This window comes from Lissotriton helveticus, chromosome 7 (genome assembly GCF_964261635.1).
Source record: "Lissotriton helveticus chromosome 7, aLisHel1.1, whole genome shotgun sequence".
Lineage (NCBI taxonomy): Eukaryota > Metazoa > Chordata > Amphibia > Caudata > Salamandridae > Lissotriton > Lissotriton helveticus.
Window position 1 is genome coordinate 1,171,117,785 of NC_136068.1, and position 18,098 is coordinate 1,171,135,882.

At 43.4% G+C, this 18,098-nt stretch overlaps 1 protein-coding gene across 3 annotated transcripts in view; it reads right to left on the reverse strand.

Annotated features, from left to right (window-relative positions):
• Nucleotides 1-18,098, reverse strand: part of APOH (apolipoprotein H) — a 570,693-nt gene that overhangs the window by 12,241 nt on the left and 540,354 nt on the right. For 2 of the 3 annotated variants that reach the window (XM_078654313.1, XM_078654311.1), the window contains one exon: nt 11,319-11,477. In XM_078654313.1, coding sequence (XP_078510439.1) covers nt 11,413-11,477 — 65 coding nt within the window. In that variant the 3' untranslated portion in view covers nt 11,319-11,412. Of the gene's footprint in view, nt 1-11,318; nt 11,478-18,098 lie in introns of those variants that run through there. The other variant, XM_078654312.1, reaches the window with a different exon arrangement.

Genomic DNA, 18,098 nt, shown 5'->3' on the forward strand with positions numbered 1-18,098 from the left:
GATTGCTCACAGAGTGCTCGCCCGCTGGTATGGTCCGATCATTTTGCTGTTCACTTTTCTCTGCCCCACACTAAGAATTTGGCTATGAGTGGTTATGGTAAAGGCGAACTAATCCATCGGTGGGGCAAACTTGATATCACAAAGTTGAACCAACATCTGTTAACCACCTGTCCTGAAAATAATGTTACCTCTGTCACAGACTTGAATACGGTCGTGTCCCATTGGCTTAACAATGCTGTCACTGCCCTTCTTCCTTTAACCCCGAAACACTCTAGGTCACATCGCTCCCCAGCTCCCTGGTTTTATCCTGACTTGAAGGCCTTACGAACTGAATGTAAGTCACTAGAAAGGAAATGGAGGCACTCTTATTCAGACTCACAGAAGATTCTCTATAAAGAGGCCTTAAAGCGATATCACTCTCAATGTAGAAACCCAAAAGCAATCTACACTGTGAACACTGTGACGCAAGCCCAGAACTGCCCTCGGACTCTCTTCTCCGTCGGTAAAAAACTGTCAGGAGTGGATACTGTCCCGACACCCCCAGCTTTGAACGAAGTTCAATGCAATTCCATTGCGGAATTTTTTACTGCCAAGGTCGAGCGCATATACGATTCTATGAGCGCTCCCTCGACTGCTAATGAACATCAGTCGGTACAAACAGAAGGGATGGAACAATCACTCCCAACGGCGAAGGTTACAAATTGGCTATTATTTAATGATGTTTCGTTCCTCACTTGTCTGAATAGTATAAGATCGGGCTCTCCTCGCGATCCTGTACCTGTTAAAATCTTAAAATTACTGGATCTCGAACCCCGACGGGTCCTTATGAGACTCCTAAATGCATCCTTAACAGAGTCCATTATGCCCCAGGATTGGAAGCATGCAATGGTTGTTCCTCTCCAAAAAAATGCTGGAGTAGACACGTCCAACCTTGCAAATTTTCGCCCCATATCCTTGTTACCTGTTCTCTCAAAAGTGCTGGAAAGACATGTTAACACTCAGCTGAACCATCTTGTGGAAAGTTCTGGATTTTTACACTCCTCCCAGGATGGCTTTCGCGCGCACTATTCCACCGAGACGACCCTACTGGGGGTGACGGAGAGTTTGCGGCACGGTATCGACCGCGGGGAAACATCAGCACTCATCCTTTTGGATTTGAGCGCGGCCTTCGATACCGTGTCCCACTCCATTCTTTTGAGTTCTCTACGGTCCCTGGGAGTGGATGGTCCTGCGCTAGCTTGGATTGCCTCCTTTTTAAGTGAGCGCACTTTCCAGGTCTTTTCTACAAAAGCCACATCTGACATCTGTTCATCGGCGTATGGTGTCCCGCAGGGGTCCATACTCAGCCCCCTATTGTTCAACATTTATGTTAGACCCCTAGCTACCATCGCGGAGGATGCTGGGCTGACCATTTTTTCATACGCCGATGATACCCAAGTGGTTTTCTCCCATTCTAGTAATGAGAGTAACAATGTATCGACACTGAAGTCCTGATTGTCCCGTATGGCTGAGTGGATGCAGAGATATCTGCTCAAGCTAAACGGTGACAAAACCGAAGTCGTTATTTTGGGGTAGCATAAAGACCTTTGGGGCCCACAACACTGGCCCAGTGATATGGGACCCCTTCCCCAGCCAACATCTGTGGTTCGGAACCTCGGCTTCCTTTTGGATGAGAAACTCTCCATGAGGCAGCAGGCCACTAAGGTGGCCGCCATCTGCTTTGCCACCTTGCGGTGGCTCCAGAAAATTCTATGGATGCTGCCTCATGCCACTAGAAGAACCGTAGTCCAGGCGTTAGTAACCTCTCGCCTGGACTATGGAAATGTCCTCTATCTTGGTGCAGACGCAGCAACTATTAATAAGCTTCAGGTTGTACAGAACTCGTCGGCCAGACTTCTTCTTAATATTCCGAGGAAATCATCGACCTCTCAGGCTCTCCGAGATCTACACTGGCTCAGGATCTCCAGCCGTATAAAATTTAAAGCCCTATGCTATCTTTTTAAAATTAAACAGGGCACGGCTCCAAAATACTTGCAGAGTCTTGTTCAACCTTACAAGCCTAGTCGCACATTAAGATCCTCCACAAACTGCGACTTTGTTGTTCCAAGATACAAACTTGCAAGGATGGGGGGTCGAGCCTTTTATCATCTCGGCCCTAAATATTGGAACGCGCTTCCAATTACTCTGAAATCTGAAACCAATCTTTTTAGTTTCCGGAAAAAACTGAAAACCATGCTTTTTTAATAAAATATGAGCTGCTGTTATTTGTCCGATGGTACTGCTGCATGTCCTTTTCTTCTTCAGTCTTTCCCTTGCGCCGGGAAACCCACTGTGGGTAGCTGTTGCGCATTATAAATTTAAATAAATAAAATAATACGATACCAGCACAAATGTAAAGCACAGGCTGGCACCCCAAATTAATAATGCCAGCAAATGCGCCCAGCAGCCAATACGCTATGCACACAGATTAATAATAGCAGCAAATGCACAGGCAGCTAATACGATACCGCAGGCGAGTATGGTACAGAGCACACTATGGCACAGAGATTGTGGAAGCGATGGCCAGGAGCGGGTGGAGCGACCGTGTCTGACGAAGTCAGGACGCAGAATGATTGCTCGTTTTTGCCGGCTATAAGATCTTGCTTTTGAAGGTAAACAAAGCGTTCTAATGGAGCTAATGGTGGAAGTAGAATGTATGAGAGACTGCTACGACAAACAAAGTTGGCAGTAGAGTGGATTTGAGCTCTCTACGAGAGAGGAATATGACAGGGATAACTGCGACTTCAGAAGTTTGACATAATTGTCAGATAATGCAGGACTCAGCCACTGTCGATAATGTGCCCCTGCTATTATTATGATATGAACACAGCATAATTAACCAATGAGTGCCGAGGTCTGAATCGGCATGATTACTGCAGCATTGAGTCTCTTTACAAGCGGGCACGCTCTCTGTCTATATTTAAATATATATAATCCCGTGCGCCAATGCACCAAAACTTTACGTAAGCACTTTAATACATGCGCTTTTATATGTATGGCCTTCTGTGCGCTAGTAAACACTGATGGCCGTTTTTCTGGAAATTACAGTTAATACTATGCTGATATCATAACATTACCATCAGCCGAGGGTGATAGCAATTTTAGCACTCGTTTTCAACAGACCCAGGGTATGAGTCATTTGATCCACGCCTGATGGTTGTATGTTTGAGCAATTGTTCCTTTCCTTTTCTTTCCCTACCACTAGTGCGGTGAACCCACTACCTGAGCTGCAGCCAGGTGAGGTGACGCCCATCCTCCTACCTTAATAGGTAAGCAGGCTCTGTACCAACCATGGGAAATCTCCCGCCACAAGTAAGTTTGAGACATTGCCTAGCTACTATGAAATGTATTATATCATTTTTGACTTTCCTTTTTGTTTTTTCTGTCCTTTCCTGGTGTGATCCTCCCTTTTGGTCTGTTAGAAGCAACTTCTATGAGGAGGACTTTCCATGACCTGAATCAGGTGATATGGTTATTAGTTTTAATTGATTCTCACTTATTGCTGTAGCGAATGGTCCTGACGAAAGCCCTATTGTTCAACATTTATGTTAGACCCCTAGCTACCATCGCGGAGGATGCTGGGCTGACCATTTTTTCATACGCCGATGATACCCAACTGGTTTTCTCCCATTCTAGTAATGAGAGTAACAATGTATCGACACTGAAGTCCGGATTGTCCCGTATGGCTGAGTGGATGCAGAGACATCTGCTCAAGCTAAACGGTGACAAAACCGAAGTCGTTATTTTGGGGAAACATAAAGACCTTTGGGGCCCACAACACTGGCCCAGTGATATGGGACCCCTTCCCCAGCCAACATCTGTGGTTCGGAACCTCGGCTTCCTTTTGGATGAGAAACTCTCCATGAGGCAGCAGGCCACTAAGGTGGCCGCCATCTGCTTTGCCACCTTGCGGTGGCTCCAGAAAATTCTATGGATGCTGCCTCATGCCACTAGAAGAACCGTAGTCCAGGCGTTAGTAACCTCTCGCCTGGACTATGGAAATGTCCTCGATCTTGGTGCAGACGCAGCAACTATTAATAAGCTTCAGGTTGTACAGAACTCGTCGGCCAGACTTCTTCTTAATATTCCGAGGAAATCATCGACCTCTCAGGCTCTCCGAGATCTACACTGGCTCAGGATCTCCAGCCGTATAAAATTTAAAGCCCTATGCTATCTTTTTAAAATTAAACAGGGCACGGCTCCAAAATACTTGCAGAGTCTTGTTCAACCTTACAAGCCTAGTCGCACATTAAGATCCTCCACAAACTGCGACTTTGTTGTTCCAAGATACAAACTTGCAAGGATGGGGGTCGAGCCTTTTATCATCTCGGCCCTAAATATTGGAACGCGCTTCCAATTACTCTGAAATCTGAAACCAATCTTTTTAGTTTCCGGAAAAAACTGAAAACCATGCTTTTTTAATAAAATATGAGCTGCTGTTATTTGTCCGATGGTACTGCTGCATGTCCTTTTCTTCTTCAGTCTTTCCCTTGCGCCGGGAAACCCACTGTGGGTAGCTGTTGCGCATCATAAATTTAAATAAATAAAAAAATACGATACCAGCACAAATGTAAAGCACAGGCTGGCACCCCAAATTAATAATGGCAGCAAATGCGCCCAGCAGCCAATACGCTATGCACACAGATTAATAATAGCAGCAAATGCACAGGCAGCTAATACGATACCGCAGGCGAGTATGGTACAGAGCACACTATGGCACAGAGATTGTGGAAGCGATGGCCAGGAGCGGGTGGAGCGACCGTGTCTGACGAAGTCAGGACGCAGAATGATTGCTCTTTTTTGCCGGCTATAAGATCTTGCTTTTGAAGGTAAACAAAGCGTTCTAATGGAGCTAATGGTGGAAGTAGAATGTATGAGAGACTGCTACGACAAACAAAGTTGGCAGTAGAGTGGATTTGAGCTCTCTACGAGAGAGGAATATGACAGGGATAACTGCGACTTCAGAAGTTTGACATAATTGTCAGATAATGCAGGACTCAGCCACTGTTGATAATGTGCCCCTGCTATTATTATGATATGAACACAGCATAATTAACCAATGAGTGCCGAGGTCTGAATCGGCATGATTACTGCAGCGTTGAGTCTCTTTACAAGCGGGCACGCTCTCTGTCTATATTTAAATATATATAATCCCGTGCGCCAATGCACCAAAACTTTACGTAAGCACTTTAATACATGCGCTTTTATATGTATGGCCTTCTGTGCGCTAGTAAACACTGATGGCCGTTTTTCTGGAAATTACAGTTAATACTATGCTGATATCATAACATTACCATCAGCCGAGGGTGATAGCAATTTTAGCACTCGTTTTCAACAGACCCAGGGTATGAGTCATTTGATCCACGCCTGATGGTTGTATGTTTGAGCAATTGTTCCTTTCCTTTTCTTTCCCTACCACTAGTGCGGTGAACCCACTACCTGAGCTGCAGCCAGGTGAGGTGACGCCCATCCTCCTACCTTAATAGGTAAGCAGGCTCTGTACCAACCATGGGAAATCTCCCGCCACGAGTAAGTTTGAGACATTGCCTAGCTACTATGAAATGTATTATATCATTTTTGACTTTCCTTTTAGTTTTTTCTGTCCTTTCCTGGTGTGATCCTCCCTTTTGGTCTGTTAGAAGCAACTTCTATGAGGAGGACTTTCCATGACCTGAATCAGGTGATATGGTTATTAGTTTTAATTGATTCTCACTTATTGCTGTAGCGAATGGTCCTGACGAAAGCTGTGGTAACTTCCACATGAGCTGAAACATGTTGACCAATTTTTGAATAAGCAGCTATTTGGTAAACCTGTTTTATTCCATTTTGCACTGTTTTTAAATTTGGAAGTTTGGGAGACACTTAATAAAATATTTTCTCCCGACTCTCCAATTTTACATATGCACTTTCTCCTTTATTTCACGCACTGCACATTAACTACCCTATCAAACGGTGCCACTCCTAGTCATCGTACACTGTCTTTATTCTAAAAGATTGGCATTGAACACTGAATATTTACATTGATTGCCAACGTGCTCTCCCCGGTGTAGGGAGAACCCACATGATGACAAGGGCGGTACAGAACGAGCACTGATGGGTACTTTTCACACCCTGGTGATACCACGTTGTGTTTACTATACTCACAACACACACAGGTATGATTCCTTCTCCTCCTTGTAAATTGATCACACTATATCAGGCTTCTCAGAAAAAACATTTCTATAGACCCATAGACATTTTTTAATGTGTTATTTCATGATTTGCGAATCGGGGGCTGTGTCTACGATTTGGTCTTTAAATATGCCCTGAGACCCTCTACTAACTGTTGTTTTTTACGCCAGTCATTATCAACAGGGCAGGGAGACACACCACTGCTCCATCTCTCCCAGAGGCCACAGGGCCAGGATTGTCCCCACAATGGACTGCACACAGGCCTCCAAAGTACCAGGCCACCTTAACTCTTGTGTCACTCTGGGCTCAGCCGCCTGTGCACAAGAGCAAAACCACCTGTCATCTTTGGGTCTTGTGTAGCTCCCAAAGGACAATGACCCCAGAATCAACATAAACTAAGCCAAATCAAACTTACACCAGACAAGGTTGAAAGTCAAAAATATGATGATTTATTAAAATTTTTAGAATCATTACAAAAGGCAAAAATAGTTCGTTCAAATCAAAATGTAAATAAATGCAAATTAATGGAAATTAATATAGGGCTCAAACTCTATTCTAGTTAAACAAACGTAACCAAATGCGGTCTAGCACAAGGCAAAATAATGCATTGGCACAGGACAGACGTGTAGTGTAGTCTGCTGAGTTTAAAGTGAAGCAAAAAATCTGTGCAATCTCCTAAGCATTGTAAAGAGAAAATGTTTCTGGTAAGCATTCCAAAAACAGCTTTTTATATAGTTTTTCACAGAAATAACACTGTTAGCATGGTGTAAAACAAATGATACATTATAAAATCCAATAATCAAGTGATAAACACATCCCAAGTGAAACAAAAAACAAAAGCACATTAGACATTACATACACAACCTCGACTAGCCACTGGAAGTAGCCATTTAAAGATACAGCTGATCTCTGTTCCATCCTCCAGGAACATTAGAAACACAAAGAAGAATACATTTCAAGAAACAGGGAAAACAAGATTCTAAAACTGCTTGAATTAAGGGTATTTTATGAAATGATGAAGGATACATTTTAACTCAAGCGGCGCATACAGAGAAACGAGAAGCCATGCTCAGTTTAAAATGGAAAACATGCAACAAATGGAAGTGGATTTGCAACTTACTCATGTCAATTTATAAAGCTTTGTTACGCTTAATACAAGCCAATTATATAAGTTACGACCTACTAAACACACATTATTTGTTGATTCTAAATTCACACTAACAGTTGCTATCTGCTGTGTGTTTCTTGCTGTTGCTCACTTGCATACGGACATTGCTAGTTTTGAGAGTGGATAAGATATCACCTCCACTTATTTAGATAAAACATGGGAGTTGTATTGTCGGTCAGGATCTGTACTCTCTTTCCTTGAATTTGACTCTAGAAAGCTTCAGGGCTAGAAAGATGGAGTTTAACTATAAGTAATCTATGCACTTGATTGCCTCCTCGGTTGACCACGGAACTCTTATTTTGCGTTTTTCTTAGCCCATGTGATCGATGTGTTGTTATGTTGGGTTGGGGGAGTGGAGTGGAGAATGTACTTCCCTTTACCACGTTCTTCCTGCTCTACCACTTTAATTCCTTTCTGACTAGTAACAACCACTAGATCCTCTCATTTCCCTGAGAATTGTGACCACTGTTTGTGTAGCCTTTCTTGAGAGGGGCTCGTGTAGTCTTGTGTTTATAATTGATACAAGAAGCCATCATGCACAAAGGTTTCAGTATGCCCTCACTGTCAGAGATGAAGATGTCTGTAAAGGTAATCTTTCCCCAGTATTTCTTGCAACCCCCCATAATGTAGGGCATGCTTTTGCATACAAAGGGGCCTATTTACAAGCCATCTACACCGCTGGAGCGTCACTTTTTGTGATGCACAGCGACGCAATCTGCTGCCCCATATTTACAAGGACACGTAAAGCCATCCTGCATGGCTTTTCGTTTCCTGGCAAATATGGATCCTTTACATGCATCACTTTGCATAATAGGGGCATGCCATGGGTGTTCCCACGCAACATCCATGGCTTCTGCCACATTTTCTCATTTATGAGAAATTGTAAACCTGGAAATGCATCAGAATGTTACGCCTCCCCAAGGGAGGTGTAGGGAGGTGCGACGAGGAGAAATGTTTTCATTTCTCCTCATTTATTTCCTCTTTCTACACGTGCTCCATTCTGCAGCACGCATAGAACGAGGAAATCACCTCTTGTGATTGTTTATGTGCAGGAAGGTGTCCCTTCCAGCACATAAACAATCATTGAAAAAAATGCAGTTTTTCAACTTCTATGTGTACTGCATTAAGCAGTCCACATATAACTTTAAAAATGCTATTTCAGATTGTTTATGTGAAGGAAGGGACACCTTCCTGCAGATAAACAATCCTTAACCTCAACGCTGTGCAAGGGTGCCTGCATCGGTGCATGGCAGAAAATTGTGCACAAGCGCAGGGGAGAGCAAAGGGATCCGTCATATCGTAGATATGATGCATCCCAGTGCTTTGGGATTAAAACAGCACAGCACAGCCAAATTGCTAGCGGCACTGCGCTGCCTTAATTCCTTGTAAATGAGGCCCTAAATGCCCAGGCCTTCACCCAGAAAGATCTTTCTCGTTTCTGGAATGTGAAAGATTTTTCCAATTTATTGTGAGTCCCATTTGATTGAGAAGTGTCACTCCCTTCTGCATGTCTGTCTTGAAAAAATAGAAATAGCTTTCCTTTTCCAGCCAGTTATCCAGGCACGGATACACATGGATAGATTGCCTTCTGAGATGAAGTCCTATGATAGCGAAAGATTTTGAAAACAGATTTGGCACCACTTTTATGCCAAAAGGTCACACTTAGAACTGATACATATGAAAGCTGAAGAGGATAATGAGGTGTCACTCTCCGGCCTGTTTCACAGGAAGTAAACATGGCTCAGAAGAAGCAGGGAATCTCCCTTCTCACGTGGCATCAGAGAGGCAGAGGGACTTCTAAGAGTAACTGTAGCAGGTCTCACATGTTTTCTCTAAAGCCAGTATCGAGAGTTTGTTTGCCTTCATTCCCTTGACACTGGGACTGCATGCATGCTTTAAGATACATTGTATTGACCATAAAACAATGTGTGGTGCATTACTTAACTTCATAACTAAATAAACATGTAAAGGGCAGCATCAAATGTCCGGGAGCCCAGAAATATGCCCAGGTCCTGCTTAGTGGTTCTGGTTCTTTACAATGATGCCAAAGATCTGGGTTTAACTGTATTATAGAATGCAGAACAGAATAATACCATATACATAAATCAGAGAAACTGCCGAATAAGCGGGAGAATGACAACTGGAGATTTGCCTTTGAACTACTGGGAGATTGCCACAACAATGCCACAGAGGTCCACACTCCATAACTAATTGGATTAATGAAGTCGCTTGCCACCATTCAAATGCTAATGAATTAGGTCCAGGCTTGTGTAGATAACTTCATTGTTGTCGATATGGATGAAACTGCTGTCCACAATACCACGTAGGAGAACCACCTGGTACACATTAAAGACAAGCTTTAGGATGCTTAAACAGCCAACTTGATATTGCAGCCATTTGCGTGTAAGAACGTCTGAGTTGAAATATTTATTTTCCTTTAATTTACTAATTCAAATAAAAAGCTAGCAGCATCCCAAAACCCATGACATTCTCTCTATGTAAAGGAAGGCGTTTTGCATTCTTATTACATGACCTACCTCTTTTAGCATACCCCACTCGTCTCTCTCTTTCAATAATATTGAATTTCATCTCCCTCCATGATCAGCCCAAACTGGCTTCGTAGTACTCTTTTAAACTCGTACTGCTTCAATCCTATCTTTCCATTGCAGGATTTGACGGTAAATCTATCTAACTTGTGTTGCACAAATCACAAAAGGACAATCTATGATTGGCTGCCTTTCAATTAAATGCTATAACATGAGTTGCATTCCTTTCTTATCAGTCTCCCTTGCTCCATTCCATTATAGTTGCAGAGCATGTCACCAGTGGCTCACTCAGGAGCCAAATATATATACCTAAAGTATTCTCGTTACTACGTGGACATCAAACGCAATCTCAGAAGGGACCTACACCTTACAGCTACCTTCTTAACGAGAAAGAACTTCCTTATTGTCCTACAGAATAGCATTATATTAGAGATGAGGGCAGAGCAGCACTATTTTTGCTGCGACAGCCAACATCTGTTTCCTGTGGTCTTACTCCTTTCCTATTGCTCCTGTAACAACGCTAAACGGCAAATTCACTGAACCTCCAGAGAAGACTTCCCATTCGCTGTACGAGCCACACGGAAATACTTTCGCTCTCTACCCTTCAAAACATGTCTAAATATGTTGATACATTCTGAATTATGTTTGGTTAATTTAGCCTAGGAGATACACACAGAATCTCTGTGCCACTTAATTTGTTTAATTATGCTAAAGATAAAATATGGAGATTAACCATCACACATCTAACTAGTGACAACACTGTAGGAAGACACAAGTTTTGACTCATGCAAAGACTTTCATTAAGTCACCGAATACTAATGGGAAGAGATTTCCTAATATGTTTGCCAGTTCTGAAAATGCCCAGCCACCTCTATTTCACAAATTTACCATTTGCAGTGCAGCAGTGAGAGTGTAATGTGTCTTTTTGAGAGGTGTTCGGCCTGCCAAGTTGATACTCTCTGTGGTTTATGCAGATACCATTGACTCTCTTTGCCATTGGCAGTCAGGGTAGCATAATGCAATGTTGTGGAGTTATCCATCTTTTCTTCTGCCTGCCTCATGCCAAACTGAATGGCTTACCTGAGCATAGCTGTTAGGACTCTCAAGACTCAAAAATAGTTATCATAATGAGGCAAGTCTAACAATGACAGTACTACAGTAACAACACACTTGTTAACAATGTTTGTTAGTTTGTCCACGCATTCAGGATAGGCGACATTAATTCACCTGAATTGGCCAATGTTGCCTTTACTGAATGTGTGGACAAACATTGACGAACATTGTTCACTTGACAAGGGTGTCGTTACTGAAGTACTGTCGTTATGTCAAATTTAGTTCACCTGAAGTCAAGCAAAATAAAAATGGCAGAATTCTGCAAAATAACTGGTGCAAAGTGAAAAAAACACAAGTATTTTATCAGTAGCTTTTAGTACAGTTATATTTTTCAAACGTTCTTGTATGAAGAAGCAGTAATTACAAGTTGGTTTATTAAGCTCCGGTGCAAGGTTTCATGTCCGAAGGATGGGTGTAGAAGAAATTCAACCGTGAAGGCTCTGCAAAAGAACAACCAAAACACCGCTTTAAGAACTGGTTGTAGTTCATACCTATATACAGTACTGGCACATTATTATCTTCCATTACTCTTGATGAGACATATACAGTTTTCAATACAATACAATGGTGCTTCATAGACCTTGTAAGCAAATGTAAATGTTTTTAGTAAATCAGATGATCGTTTTTAACATGCAATATTCACAACCAATCAATATAAAACAAGCCTGGATGAGGCCAGCAAGCCTGGCGTGTTTTAGGTGTGTATCCTCTTTAAAGGTTGTATGTTGTGTTTAGATGTACTAACAGAAAACACCCATACAGAAATATACATTTAGACAGAACTCAGGTGCATGTGCACGTACACGCATGAAGAGGCAGATACTTATCCACACAGGCACATGCACAGCATACACATGAATACACATAAACATAATGTCTCACATTGAACACACTGTACTATTAAAAACATTTTTTGTAACTCACAATGTACTGGATTAAATATGTTACCAGTGGTAAGCAAGCCTCCTACAAAATACCCAGATTTTTTAAATAGATGTCATAGCTGTTGTTATGTGTCCCATTCCTGAGTAGACTATATAAAGTTGATTATCAGAAAATGGTTTAATTATAGCAGTGTCTCTTTGCTGTTTCTCGTGGGGTTTTTGATGATATGGTTGCCATGGATTTAGCCGTTTGTGGCGCTTCCGTAGAGTAAAAATGTCTCTATTGCTGCTGTACAGGTGCACAAAATGTCGTCAATGAAGCACTGTATTATGTATGCTACTTTGTAAAGTGCTGTAAATAAAGGATGATGTTGTTGTATTCCTGATGTATGAAGCCCTTATTTGCAGTGCCTGGAAGAGTGTTATTAAGGAAAAGAGCCTAGACAGTGCTGTGAACAGAGTGCTGCCTTAACTATTACAGAAAAGCAGACACTGGTATTTACTGTAAATAAAAAATGCAGTGATTTGTTAAAATGTATATCCTGAGATGTTGTTACATTTGGGATCTCAAAGGGAGAAGGCAAGTATTACAATGATAGGTTTGAGAGATTGATTGCTAAAATTTAAGATGAAAGCATCACCTTAAGGAGGCTAAGTGTAGTCAATAACATATTTCATTTGTTTCCAAACGTCTATTAATGTAGCATTGTTGATGGTAACGATTTACCAAGGGAAAACGTGCACCTTATACTAATCACTTTGTCCACATACTATTTATGGCAATCAGCATTTTACGAAGTATAACCATGCAAAGATTTTAAAAATAGTTCTATCAAAACCACTGTATCTCAAACAGCATATGTTAGGCATTAGACAACACGTTCTGCAACATTTAAGAAATACAGTGATTTATTCGAAACATTTCCATATCTCCCTATTTACTGCATTAATTATTTTTTTTAAATATTGGAGGGAAGAGTTTAGAAAGGATTATTTGTGAGTCCATAGTAGTAAAATAAGTTTAGGATGAGTCAGAGACCCTATTAGTTGTATGAATAGGATAAAGGATAATAGGATAAAGGATGGATAGAGGAGGGAAGAGTTTAGAAAGACTTGTTTGGGAGTTTGTGGTAGTAAAAGAGGTTTTGATTGAGTCAAAGAGTGGCGCTAGGGAATATTTTGAAAGAGGAATAGCATGAGTTGCAGAGGGGTGATTTATGAGGTTTGGGGATGATTAGTTATTTTCTTCTTTAATCTGCAGTGGACGGAAAATATTGAAATGCATAGATACATGACCACACATAAGAGGCATACATACACAGAGTTTTAACATGATACGCATATGGAAAAAATCAGGAGATATAAAATTGTACTACATAAGGTCCCATGTGTACATGCAAGGATAAATACTTACAAACTCCGGCTTTCCGTTTTTTCTGTAAATTAAGTTTCAATGTATTTGCTACTGGCAAAGGAGAGCAGCGGATGGGATTGTGAGCATTGTGCTCATATACAAACAAATATGTCAGTTGCAGAGGTAAAAGAAAGGGAAGAGGCCGCATTAAAGATTTTTGATGACACCACTGCCAGCACTAACATTTCGAGTTTCAAAATTAAAGGGCCAGTAATCGCAAATTGCCTGGATTCTAAGTTAAGACGATTGGAAAAGTTAAAGCGAACTGAACTTTCCAAGTGGTGGGAATCAAAATCTCTTCAACGCTACTTGGAAGTCAACAGAACTCCCTGTGGTTTAAGAATATGAGTGGCACGTACGAGGACCCAAATCCGGAAAGGCTCCGAGAATGGACCAATAACAAAAGTGAGTCTTCAAGAAGAATGTTGGCGATTCTTGTGAAGTATGCAGACATTGATAGACGTAAAAACCTTTGAGGAAATTGATACAATATATGGCACTTTGGCTAAGGAAACGATCAAGACAAGATCAGCAAGTTTTTTGATGACATGAAGGATCGGATTAAAACTCTGGAAACCACGATAAAAGCATGAAAGGCCCACAAGTTTGCAAGGGACAAACGCGAATATGATAACGGACAGATTTACACATTTGCAAAGAAATTTGACTTGTTGCGTCAGCAGAAATTAACAGTCAAGAAGACCAATGTGGAAACCCACTCAAAGCAAAGTAGCATCGTGAGCTCTGAAGCTCACACCAGCGCAGATGAGAATCCCAGTGGACAAACAAAAGGGCCAGTTCCGTCTGTAATTGTAGAGATGGGTTTTTTATGAGAAGAGAGACGCTTGAACCTGAAACCTCGACAACCGGAGCAAAACAACCCAAAGCCTCTAAAAGGATGAGGCAGAGGCGCAAGAGGAGGCAGGGGGCAAAGCGCAGAAATGCCATTAGAGAAGAAGAAATAGACCAAAAAGTGAGTGATGAGGGTAATACCAACGATAACACCACCGTTATAAATCTCGCCAATATTGTTATCTCAGAAAAAGAAACAAAAATCCTCTCTTTGGGATGATCATATTGCATTGAGTCAAAAATGAACTATGTGCAAACAAGAATTGATCTCTTTAAATTTATGAGTATGCTTAAATTAAAAAAGCATTATATGACACTACAAAGAAAGCCACAAATCTCCAGCCGTAGCACAGCAGCACAAGAGGATGGTCTCCAGGTGCAAGATATGAGGCTGATATTAGACCTAAGAGATCTAGAAAATGAAAGTGAGCAGAGAGGAACACTGTCCAGTGTATTGTATTGTATTGTATGAAGGTTTTATACCGCGCATACTGTCACCCTACGGGTACCCTGGCGCTTTAGATTTTACAATATCAGACTGAGATGAAGAAGAATCATGGGCGCAGAGAAGCATTAACAAGTCGGCGGGAAAAGCCAAGTTTTCAGGCTACGCCTGAAACTCATAAGGGACTGACTCTGTCTGATGCTCAGGGGAAGTTCATTCCACCGGTGCGCCGCAACCACCCGGAAGGCCCTGCCCCCCAGCCTAGCCCGCTTGACTCTTGGGACTTCCAGCAGACCTGCACCAACCGATCGGAGTTGTCTCTGTGGCGGGTACCAGGAGAAAAACCCCTGCAGCGGAGCTGGGCCTTGCTCATGTGTTGCTTTAAATACCATACACATAGACTTGAATAGTACCCTCTAATTGATCGGCAGCCAGTGCAGATCCCGTAGGGCTTGGTGTGATAAGGCACGGCGATTTCTTTTTAGTGCAAGCTTTGCCGCTGCCGATTGCACTCTCTGCAGCCTGTCAATGACAAACTGAGGCGCCCCCAGATATAACGAGTTGCAATAGTCCAGCCTGCTCTGGACAATGCTCCTCACCACCAGCGACCGTTTGTCGTCTGGCAGGATCGGGAGGAGCCGGCGCAGCATCCGTAGGAGACCGAAACACACGCCAGCTATCCTATTAGCCTGTGACTCCATTTGTAGATTTTTGTCAAGCAGGACCCCTAGATTTCTTAAAGTGTCAGACAGGGGCACTGGCTCCTCCTCCGGGGTAAGTCTGAATTCCCTCGGTAGGTGCTTGGTTAATCCTGCTGGGGCACAGTACAGCACCTCTGTTTTCTCCCCATTGAACTGTAGGAAGTTCTTCCTGAGCCACCTAGCTGTATGGCGCATACATTCCTGGAATGTGTCCATTGTGACTGCGTGCTTCCCTTCCAGGGACAACGCCAGCTGCATGTCATCTGCGTAGTTAACTACCTCCACCCCAAATGATTTGATGAGGGGGAGGAGCGGCTGTAGGTATACGTTAAATAGAGTGGGGCCGACCCCTGAGGGACCCCATGATCTATTGCCGTTTTATTAGCAGAGAAGGGTGTCAATGTGACCACCTGCTGTCGTCCTGAGAGGTAGGACCGCATCCATTGTAGTGCACATCCCCGCACCCCCATACTCTCGAGCCTTCCCAGCAGAATAGAGTGGTTAACCGTATCGAATGCGGCCGACATATCGAGAAGCACTAACACCGTGACATTCCCGCTGTCGGCCCGCATTCTCAGTTTGTCCAGCATCAGAGTCAGCGTGGACTCCGTCCCATGTGCTGGGCGGAAGCCAAACTGATCTCTGTCCAGCCTCTGGTTTTCCTCCAGGAAGCCGGAGAGTGACCTGCCCACTGCCCGCTCCAGTATTTTAAACGGGTAGGGGAGCAGGGAGATGGGTCTGTAACTCTCCAACTTCGCACGGTCCAGAGAAGGTTTTTTTAGCAGGGGTGTCACCACTGCCTGCTTCCAGCCATCCGGAACCACTCCCTCCTCGACGGATTGATTACAGATGCGTTGCAGCCATGGGAGGGTTAAAAGACCAAATGTTTTCCAGACTTTTACCGGCATAGGGTCGTCCGGAGAACCCGAGGATACACTATCTGCCATGCTGTTAAATGTACAGTCATTTAGGCTAGGAAATCTATCCAAAGTGGCTGACTGGAGAGGAGTTGGTTCCGCCTTGTATTCCGCGGGAACAGGGTCACCGGGATCTTGGCCTTGAAACCTGTCAACAATCTTTGACACTTTATCAGTAAAGTGGCAAGCTATATTGTTGCACAGGTCCTGCGACGCAGTTGTCTTATTACCAAGACAGGCCGGGGCGGAGAGCTCCCTAACTATTTTAAACAGAGCTTTCGTGCTGTTCGGGGCTTGTAGGATGGCATTGGCGTAGTACTCAGCTTTACACTCCAAAATCAGCTTCTTATATTTCCCCTGTAGCGCTTTTAATTCCTGTTTTTCCCCCTCTAGGTAATTCAGACGCCACTTTCTTTCAGCTTTCTTACATACCCGTCTCAGCATTCTCAACTCATCCGTGTACCAGGGAGAGGATGGTTTCTTCCTACTTTTTATTCTTTTAATCGGGATCATCCTATCCAGAGCTCCCGTAACAAATTCACAGTAGGCTTTATAGTTCCCTTCTACCGTAGCCTGGGGATCAAACATGTCAGCATTGGGGAGGGTCAAATGGACATCCATTCTATCCAATTTTTCCCACTCCCTGCCTGTTCGGCCTGCCGCTGAGTGACTGATGGGGCCAGCTATCCTTCCTACCAAGATTTTAAAGTGGATTAGGTAGTGGTCCGTCCAACTCTGCGGAGTGATATCTAGTACTTCGATCTCCTGCGGGTTGGCAAATAGGAGGTCAAGCATGTGACCACCCTGATGGGTCACGGAGTTTACCAGTTGTACCAGATTTAGATTTTTGCAAGTATCCAGTAAGTCTCTCAGATGGGGCCCCAACGCGCCATTATCCCACAGGCTAAAGTCTCCCAGAATCACCATTCTGGAATGGCTTAGAGCAAGGCTCACCACTACATCGAGGAAGGCCGTAAAGGATGTGGCACTCCCTGGCGGTCTATAGCAGACCAGGCCTGTGAGCAGGTTACCCCCCGTCCCTGGAACGTGAGGCCAATCATTTCCATCCCCACAACCTCCTCTACATGCAGGGCGGTGCAGTTCAGTTCCTCCTTAAAAATAACACCAACCCCCCTCCTCTGCCCTTCCCTCTTGGGATGTGACGGATATTGTACCCTGAGGGACAGGCCAACCCTAATTCTACCCCATTATCAGCGCTAGTCCATGTTTCGGTTAGGAACAGGGCGTCTAACCCCAGATCTTCTATGAGGGAGGCCACTTCCGAGTAATGTTTTACAAGCGAGCGTGTGTTTAGTAGCCCACATGTCAGTTCTGTGTTCCTGATGTGCCCTTGGGGATGCCGCGGGGCTTTCGATGGACTTCCCGTCTTGCCTACCTCCAGGAGTTCTTCTCTAGAGTATATTGTTCTCCCTGCCTCTACAGTATGATGGGCAGCGCGACTGGCCCTAGGCCCGTCCGAGGCGCAGACGGGCACAGACGGGCTCGCCACCAGTGATGAAGGAACTATGACAGCAGAACAAAGTGTGGATCTATACAGCACTGAAACAACCAATTTCAGACTGGTCTCTCGATATATGCCAATGACCAGCCGGGACTCTATTGATGTGTATAATGATCTAGAGACTAATGAACTCAAATGTCTATATGAGAGTACTAATAAACAATGTTGCAGCAATTCAATACAGCAAAAAGATTATTATGCATTAGTGAACAAATTGTCTAGTGATGGTAACTGCATAGTGAGAAACTCTGACAAGGGGCAATGTAGTCTTATGGCCGAGAGAGGACTACCTAAAAGAGGCATACCTACAATTGAACAACACTACA